Source organism: Azolla caroliniana, unplaced genomic scaffold, assembly GCF_043228905.1.
Source record: "Azolla caroliniana isolate FFs.n. ecotype wild unplaced genomic scaffold, voAzoCaro1.0.p SCAF_3, whole genome shotgun sequence".
Taxonomy (NCBI): domain Eukaryota; kingdom Viridiplantae; phylum Streptophyta; class Polypodiopsida; order Salviniales; family Salviniaceae; genus Azolla; species Azolla caroliniana.
In genome coordinates, this window is record NW_028230438.1 from 17922866 (window position 1) to 17932912 (window position 10047).

Sequence of the window (10047 nt, forward strand, 5' to 3'; positions counted from 1 at the left end):
TTTGAGTTGCTGTACCCGTAATGCTAACTCCCCATGTTGTTGTTGCGTTTGTTGTTTTTCGAGAGCGATTTGTTGCAGATCTCCTATCAATCGTTGGTTTTCTTGTTCCAGGGCAACAAACTTTTCTTTTAGGCACTGTAACTCGGAGAAAACGGATTGATATTCTTGGGCGCTAATAGTAGTCATAGTATAGGGAAAAGGGTAGGAGGATGAGGGAGAACGACAAGTAGGCTGGAGGAAAGGAAGAAAATTGGTTCAAACTGTCAGGAATAGTACTAAAGCAGAGATGGAATTAGTACTAAGAAGAGTAGTACTATTAGTACTAAGAGGATGGGACTGCGTAAGATTCCCGAGAGAGGAAGTGAGAAGAGGAGAGAGAGAGATAAAGATGATGACAACAACTAATATATTATGTGAAAAGATAAGTACAAAGCAGCTGAGAGGCTTAAGACTGGTGTTGAACCAATTTGGTTCAACATAATGCCTAGTGCCTTCTTTTATAGTGTTGTCAGGAGTAATCCTAAAACTTCTAGAATGTTCCAGAGAAATCTGGAATATACATTACTTTCTTATAATAAAACATAAATGAAAATAATATTCTATGCATTACAATAGATGGTGTGATGGTCAAGAGCTCGACCCATATACCATAAGGTCATGGGTTTGAGTCTTGCCATATCATGACATCCAAAATACTGTCGAATACATGTGTATAATGGACGTATTCACACTATCCCGTTTTGGCCATTTATGTAATTAGCATAAAGGGTAGTTGCCCTAAGTCGGTCACTATATATAGTGACCTTGTAACCTTTTTGTAAGGTTGGGGTGTTGTATTATTGCTTTGTGGAATAAAGAGTCTTTTGTGCCTCTCTGTCTGTCTCTCTCTCTCTCTCTCTCTGTGCAACGACCTACAAAATGTCATACGCAGGTATTCAGAACACAATCGAATGCTTCTTGATCTTCCGCATAGACGACTTTGTCTCCAACATCTGGTATCAGAGCCTGCACAGTAGTCGGTCCTTCAATCCGCTGTCGGCCGTCGTCTCAGCATTCGGTTTCCTGCGTCATTCGAAGAAGAGAGAAGAAGAAGAAAAACGAGGCTTGCATCTCTTCGCGTTAGATCCTCTTCGCTTGGAGTAAGCCAGCCGGTTGTACTCCGTTCCTTGTGATCGCAACGCTCGAGGTGAAATCCCCTTGTGCAACATTGACACGATCGCGCTCCACTCGGTTAAACGGCATCCGAAAAGGTCATTAAACGCTGCTCGCCGCTCGTTGTAACCACTCGGTGCAGATCGGTCTCAAGACAACAACCCCAATTCGTGCTTCATCCGGCTGATCGACATTCGGGAGGATCAGTTGGATCTGTCTCTCTCGTCGCTGCAGCCACCCGAAGCAGAATCGGTCCAGATAATCGGTTTCAATAATCGGTATTCGGCATATATATCCGAAGCGAACCGGGCTCACTCCGACTCGGCAACATTCGGGAAGACCAGTCGGTTCTGTCCCTCAAGTTACCGAAGTCAATTCGAGCAAGTTCCGAAGCCGAACCGACTCGGGTTCAAATCCGACTAGAACGATATCGGGTGAGCCAACTGGCTGCACTCCAACAAGGTTCGTAGTCAACTCCGAACTGAGCTTCGTCAACCAAAACCGAACTTGATGACATCAACATCCGGCTCGTCAGAAATGAGTCTACGTAAGTTCGATGGATCGAACTTCAACTTCTGGAAGGAACAAATGCAGGACTATCTCATAGTCAAGGGGCAAATCGATCCCATCGAAAATGAAGAACCTCCAGAAGGATACAAACCAATTGAGTGGCAGAAGCTGGACAGAATTGTCCGCGCCACGATTCGGATGCACCTATCGGAATCGGTATACTTTACGGTGCAATCGTGTACGACAGCATTCGAACTGTGGAAAACACTGTCGGACACTTACGAAAAGAAGGTCGCCGCAACGAAGATGTTTCTGATCCGGCGCCTCTACAACTTGCGGATGAAAGAATCCGATTCGGTTCAAGCACACCTCAATGAGTACGAAAGCATAAGCTCCCAAATCTCGTCACAGGGGACGGCAATCGAGGATGAACTCAGAGCAATGATACTCATGAGCAGCCTTCCCTCATCATGGGAAACTTTCGTCACAACCGTGTGCAACGCGTCAACCACGGCTGTTAAATACTCCGAAGTCACGAGCGCAATCCTGACCGAAGCAGCTCGGAGAAAGTCTTTCGCCAAAGACTCAACAGACGACGCTTACGTAGTACAAGGTTCGACAGACCGATCGAACATACGAGGAAGAGATTCCTCACGGCCGCCGAACAATCAGCGAAGACGGAGCCAGTCACGGGATAACCGAATCTGCAACTATTGCAAGAAACCCGGACACATCAAAGCCGACTGCCGCGCACTCAAGAACAAGAACAACAAGAAGAGTGGCCGGCATGAGGAGATCAATTACGTCAGCTTCTCAGCTGATGTACTACCGGACGACCCGAATATACTATCAATCGAAAATCCAGTCGGATCAGAAGTTCTACTCACGACTGAAGAATCGAGCACATGGCTCTTAGATTCGGGCGCGTCATTTCACGTGACTCCTCATCGATCCCAATTTCGGCAATATACGATCCGTCACTCCGACTCAGTTCGAGTCGGCAACTCACAACACTGTGACATCATCGGAATCGGCACAGTAGAGCTCAACCTTGCAGGTGGCTCTACACTTGTACTCCACAATGTCCGACATGTACCCGAGCTCTCAAGGCCATTGATCTCAGTCGGACAACTAGATGAAGACGGCATTCGTGCCGGTTTTTCTTCGGGAGGGTGGACACTCCACAGGGGGAACCTCCTGCTTGCTAGAGGACCCAAGATACACTCCCTGTATCCGTTACATGTTACGCTCAGAGAGGGTAACCTGTTTTTGGTGGATATTCCTGTGTCATCACTATGGCACCGAAGATTAGGACACCTCAGCAAGGCCGGCATCACGCACCTATCTAGAGCCGGATACATCCCCAAACTCTCCTTCTCGGACCATCAATTCTGCGAGCATTGCCAGTATGGCAAACAAGCAGCCGCATCACACCCGACATCAGCACCAAGAGAAACGAGACCTCTTGATTTGGTCCACTCGGACGTCTGTGGCCCAATGCCGCATCAGTCTCTCGGCGGTGCCTCTTACTTCGTCACTTTTATTGACGATTCGACTCGAAAGGTGTGGGCTTATCCAATTCGCACCAAAGATCGGGTCTTCTCGATCTTCACCGATTGGCTCGCTATGGTGGAAAATCAAACCGACCGAAAGCTGAAATGCTTTCGGACAGACAATGGGGGAGAGTTTAAATCCGAAGAATTCGTCAAATTCTGCCGACAACGCGGCATCCGACGTGAATTTACGGCACCACACAGTCCGGAGCAAAACGGGATTGCCGAACGCATGAATCGGACAATCCAAGAACGGACAGTTTCCATGCTCCAACACTCCGGACTGTCGGATGGCTTCTGGGCAGAGGCTCTACTCACGGCAGTACACATAATTAATATGTCGCCAAGTAGACCTCTAGGACTTCAAATTCCTCAGGAACTATGGATCGGCAGTAAGCCGAATTACGACAAGCTGAGGATCTTCGGATGCGAGGCGTACGCCCTTATTCCGAAAGATGATCGCCGAAAACTTGCACCTCGGTCCAGGAAATGCATTTTCCTTGGATATGGATCCGACGGCGAAATGGGATACCGACTCTGGGACCCCGAACGCAGACAAATCGTTCGAAGTTCGGACGTTGTGTTCAACGAGTCGGCTATGAATCCATCAGTCGAAAAACCGATCGAAGTCCGAAGGGTAACATTTTCCGATGTGCCGACCCTTCAAGAAGGCCCTGCTCTCAACACACGGTCAGCTTCACGGGTAGCTGAACCTTACACTACCGACTCGGACAACCCCGACTCGGCACAGCAGAACAATCCGCTTTCGGACCATCCGACCTCGATACCCGATGCGACCAGTCCAATCATACCTCGACGATCCGAGAGACTGTCGCAACCTCCGGAGAGGTATTCTCCTGGAATTTTCTTCACCGACGCCGGCGAACCGACGTCTTACGAAGAAGCATCGACATCTGTCGATTCAGCCACCTGGCATCTGGCGATGGAGTCGGAAATGCACTCCATTCGGGAAAACAAGACTTGGGATCTGGTCGAATTACCTAGGAACCGACGTGCTCTTCCTTGCAAGTGGGTTTATCGACTAAAAGAGACGTCTGATTCGACCACCCCAAAGTACAAGGCCAGATTAGTTGCGAAGGGCTTCCGACAAGAATATGGCGTCGACTTCGACGAGATTTTTTCACCAGTGGTGAAAATGACAACCCTCCGTTTTCTACTCGGCGTAGTGGCAGCCGACAACTTGGAGCTAATTCAGCTAGATGTCAAAACAGCCTTCCTCCATGGTGATCTTGACGAGGAAATTTATATGGAGCAGCCAAAAGGCTTTGTGGCAACTGGCCAAGAACATCTAGTCTGCCGACTCAGGAAGAGTCTATACGGCCTCAAACAGGCACCGCGACAATGGTACAAGAAGTTCGACGACTTCATCCAATCGATCGGCTTCTCCAAAAGCGATGAGGACCATTGTCTCTTCACCAACACAGCTCAAGATGGATCACCCATCTTCCTCATCATTTACGTGGACGACATGCTAATTTCTGGACGCCACGCGGGCGAACTTGCCGATCTCATTCGGCAACTGCGGTTGAAGTTTGCCATGAAGGACCTCGGTCCGGCACGACACATACTCGGCATGAAGATTAGTCGGCATCGCGACAAACGACATCTTTTTTTGTCTCAGACCGACTATATCCGACGTGTCTTAGAACGCTTCAACATGCAATCAGCCAAATCTGCTTCAACCCCGCTCCCCATGAATCTTCGGCTCTCTCAGCGAGACTGCCCGACATCCGGTCCGGAGGGGGAAGATATGAAGTCGGTACCGTATGCACCGGCAGTCGGCTCCCTTATGTACCTGATGGTCGCGACACGGCCTGATATTTCTCACGCCGTAGGAGTCGTTAGCAGATTTATGCACAATCCTGGCCGATCGCATTGGAACGCAGTCAAGCATGTGTTCAGATATCTGGCTGGCACAAAAGACCACGACATTCTTTTCGGTCCGAACTGAACCTCAGGCGTAGTCGGTTACACCGACTCGGACTTCGCCGGCTGTATAGACAGTCGGAAATCAACAACCGGATACTGCTTCAAATTCGGCAATGGAGCAATCTCGTGGAAGTCGAAACTTCAGGAGTGCACAACGACTTCAACGACCGAAGCAGAATATGTAGCTGCGTCCGACGCAGCAAAAGAAGCTTTGTGGCTCGGTCGGCTGGCGCACACGTTTCGACAAGTCGACCATGACTCGGCTCCAGTTGTCTACAGCGACAGTCAAGGTGCTGTTGCCTTGTAGAAAAATCCGGTTCACCACAACGCCTCCAAACATATCGACGTTCGATATCACTTCGTTCGGGACTGCGTCATTTCAGGGAAAATCGGTCTAGAGAAAATATCCACAACCGACAATGTCGCAGATGGAATGACCAAGTGTCTTTCGGCAGACCGTTTTCGGTCTCTTCGGCATCAGATGGGCGTAACGACAAACCAGTCCGGTTAGAGCCGGACACAGAGCAGGATGGTTCCCGACAACCGACATCAGTTCCTTAATGATCGGCTTCAACTGTTCCGACCCGACCAGTTCGGTCTTCTGCCTTCGGACCCTACCGACTCGAACAAAGCTGATATGTCCGAGAACCTAAGTCTATACCTGTAATCTTAGATAACCCATGTATACGCCCATTACGGGGGAGTGTCGAATACATGTGTATAATGGACGTATTCACACTATCCCGTTTTGGCCATTTATGTAATTAGCATAAAGGGTAGTTGCCCTAAGTCGGTCACTATATATAGTGACCTTGTAACCTTTTTGTAAGGTTGGGGTGTTGTATTATTGCTTTGTGGAATAAAGAGTCTTTTGTGCCTCTCTGTCTCTCTCTCTCTCTCTCTCTGTGCAACGACCTACAAACTGTCATACGCAGGTATTCAGAACACAATCGAATGCTTCTTGATCTTCCGCATAGACGACTTTGTCTCCAACAAATACCTCATCATACCGAGTGATTCTTGGTGAACCATACATCACATCTTCTAGGATGGAGACAAAGGTGCTTGAAGATGGTTTGACATATGCTAGGATTTGAAATACCGATGGTAAAAGAAGTGTTCAATTTCTTACTGTTAGGCAAGAGCATGATAGAAATAAAGAAGAATTACGAATTAACTCATGTGAGCATGATACATCACCTTATGAGTCAGATTTTTAAATAAGATCATTGATGGGCAGGGACACAATGGTCACAAAGCTTTTCTTTTCTTGCAAAAATGTTTTCCAATTAATAAAACAATCAATACTTTGTCTAATACAATGCATGGATTTACCTGTTACTTTGGTGTGGAAAGTCATGCACAAAATAAAGGGAGCAGGAAGATGTTGGATGCATTGTGCACTTCAGACATGATTGAAAGGGATGACATAATTTCTGGTATGCTTCTTGAATATTCAGATGTGGATACAGTCAAAATATTAGAAAATTGCTTGAATGAGAAAGAATGCGACAAGAGATTTGTTCATGTAAATTCTGTTGATATGTACCTTCATATTGCTGATTTTATTGAAAAAAATGGTTGTATAGCTAATAGTGAAATAGTTGGCAATAGCTATCATGAAATGGCTAAAAAAGCAAGTAAAAATAACTATGCAATAAAAGTTAACACTAAATATAAAACAATAGACAAAAAGGTCAAGCCCGTGGACATGCATCTACCTATGGATAGTACTGAAATGAAAAAGAATGTCGCGTTTGAGCGAACATTGCGGGATTCTAAGGATATTGGTCATAAGTTTACAAATGCTACTCTAGATCAACTAAAAAATGGTCAGAATGATTTTCTTTTGCCTGTTGAGATACAATGTTTTCGAAATTTGATTGCTTGTCATGGGAAAGCATTTGCATTTGAGTCGAGTGAAATTGGTTGTGTAGACCCAATAGTTGTGGAACTAATGATTATATTTATAGTTCCGCATATTCCTTGGAATTTAAGGCCTATCCATGTTCCTCGGGCCCAAATACCGCAAGTAATAGCTTTGCTTAAGGAAAAAATAGAAATGGGTATCATGGAGCCATTAGATGCCCCCTACTCAAATAAGTGGTTTATTGTACCTAAAAAGAACGATTCATTAAGGTTCATTTAGGATTTACAGCCTGTCAATAGAGTTACTATTCGAAACGTCGGTGTTGGACTGATTGTAGATGCCTTTGCAGAAGCTTTCGCAGGAAGAGCTATATATTCTATGTGTGATTTGTATTCAGGATATGATCAATTTTAGCTTGCTATTGATAGTCGTGATATAACTACTATAAGAACACCACTTGGATTGATGCGAATGTGTACATTGCCTCAAGGTGCTACAAATTCAATGGCACATATGGTGAATGCTATGAATAAAATTTTAAGAGATTTTGTGCCAAAACTAACTATGCCTTTTCTAGATGATGTTCCAATTAAAGGATGCTCGATGAATAAGAAGGATGAAAAACTCATGGCGAACGGATGTAGAAAGTTTGTTGTAGACCACATTGATGCTTGTGAAAGAATCCTTTCAAGGTTAGAAGAGGTTCATCTTACATTTTCAGGTCAAAAATCTATGTTTGGGGTTCCCAAAGTTTTGATTGTAGGGCACATGTGTGGACCCTATGGAAGAAAGCCATCCCCAATTAAGGTAAATGCAATTCAAAATCTAAAGGATGATTGTAAATCTCTAACAAATGTGCGTAGGTTTTTAGGTGCTTGTGTGTTTTACCGAATTTGGATTCCACAATTCGCACATGTGGCTAATCCGCTTTATGAGTTGCTTAAGAAGAATTCAAGTTTCCTTCGGACTAATGTACATACAGATGCCATTCTCCAACTAAAGGAAATGTTCTTGAATGCCCCTGTTTTATGGAAGGCTAGGTATGATAGTGCACACCCCATCATTGTTATTGTGGATACAAGTCCAATCGGGATCGGTTGGGCTGTTAGCCAAGAAGAGAAGGATGGGTTGAGATACGCAGTTCGATTTGGTGCAAAAATCTTAACAGAACGCCAAAGAGCTTACCCACGGATTAAAAGAGAGTTATGGGGTATGTGAACAACTATTAAAACAGATCGTGAATACTTAATTGGTGCTGAAGTTGTGGTTGAAACAGATTGTCGTCCATTGCTAGGAATGGTTTCATGTTGTGAAACATCTGATATAGCTATGCTTATATGGATAGCTTACATAAAATCACTATGTTCTGAAATCAAGCACATTGTAGGAACGGATAACCCAGATGTCGATATGCTCTCAAGAGTGAGGTTTAAAGATAAAAATACTATGGTAATGACTAATGAAGAAGATGAGAGTTTTGATTTCTTTTTCATAAATTGTAACTTGAAGGGGTCATGTGATTTGGGTGTTCATGTTATTCTTCGTGAATCTGAGTACGAGGGGAGATGTTACAAATTGGAAAATACTTGAGTACTCATGAGAAAGATGAAACATGGTGAAGTCATAAAATAAGAAAGAAAACTTATAAATTTTTTCTTCATGAGGGATATCTTTGGAGACATCCAAAAGTTGTGAAAGGGATTCCGCAAAGAGTGGTTGGAAGAAGGGAAGAGCAACAAAAACTAATATTTGAATTTCATGATACTTTATGGGCAGGTCATCATGGAGTTTGGGCCACCTACTCGAAATTAAAAGAGAAGTTTTGATGGGCTGGAATGTACAATGATGTTGCAGATTATGTACAATCATGTGAGAATTGCCAAATGTATTTGAATATTCGGCATCGTGATGGGTTGCAACCTACTTATTCTTTATCTCTACATTATAAATGGGTTGTGGATATTGTAATGATGCTTGTGGGGGTTTGGCAAATGAGATATCTTGTATTGGCAAGAGAAGATTTGACAAATCAAGTGGAAGGCCGAGCCCTACGCCAAAAAATCACTTCAGCTGTTTGTAAGATCCTTCTTGAAGATGTGATATGTAGGTACGGGTGCATTGGAAAGATTGTTGCAGACAGAGGAGAACTAGATTCTAACGAAGCTGAACAATTTTTTTCAAGAATGAGAATTCGAGTGTCCTTAACTATGGCATATAACCCTGAAGCTAATGGGGAGGCCGAGCGTGGACATAGTCCTATAGTAAAAGCTTTGGTGAAAGCTTGTGATGGCAAGATAGCTAACTGGCCTCATTTGTTACCGTATGCACTATGGGCTGACCACACTACTCACAGTTCCATAACTGGCTTTATGCCATTAGAATTGATACTTGGTCAAAAATCAATTATGCTAGTAGAGCGATCAGTATTTTCCTGGGTGGCCTTGCCATGGGCAGATGAAATGAGTCGAGAAGATTTGCTTGCTCTTAGAATAAGACAACTAGAAAGAAGGGATGAAGATGTTCAAATAGCTACAGAAAGGATGAAACAATGTCGACTACGGAACAAAGAAAGATTTGATAAAACCGATCGCCTTCGACCAAGAAAGCTCCAAGAAGGTGATTGGGTCATAGTTTATGATAGTAGCTTGGATAACCAACATAGTACTTCTCGCAAATTTGCCAAAAGATAGTTCAGGCCCATATATCATTAGACAAGTGAATAAAAAGGCAACGTATTTCCTAACTGAAATGGATGGAGTTGCTTTAAAGTTACCAATTGCAGGAAAGCGAATTAAGCTATTCAAGAGAAGGGAAGATCAAAGCACTAACTTGCTCAATGAAGATGACATCCATGAAGCTGAAGAAGGAGACATTCGTTGGCGCATGCCAGAGGATGCGGAGGTCTAGAGGGGGAGGATGTCGTGACATTTCCATGCCATGATGAGAAAATAACCTCTACCAATTTATATGAGCTTATTCAAATGTTTGTAAAAGGTTACATAAAGTGCGAGG

The 10047-nt window shown here is 44.3% G+C and overlaps 1 protein-coding gene across 1 annotated transcript; it reads left to right on the plus strand.

Annotated features, from left to right (window-relative positions):
- The first annotated feature begins 8870 nt into the window (after positions 1–8870).
- On the plus strand, positions 8871–9725 carry LOC147866369 (uncharacterized). The gene has a single exon (XM_087316746.1). The coding sequence runs from the start codon at positions 8871–8873 to the stop codon at positions 9723–9725; it is 855 nt and encodes a 284-aa protein (XP_087172872.1).
- Positions 9726–10047: the final 322 nt, after the last annotated feature.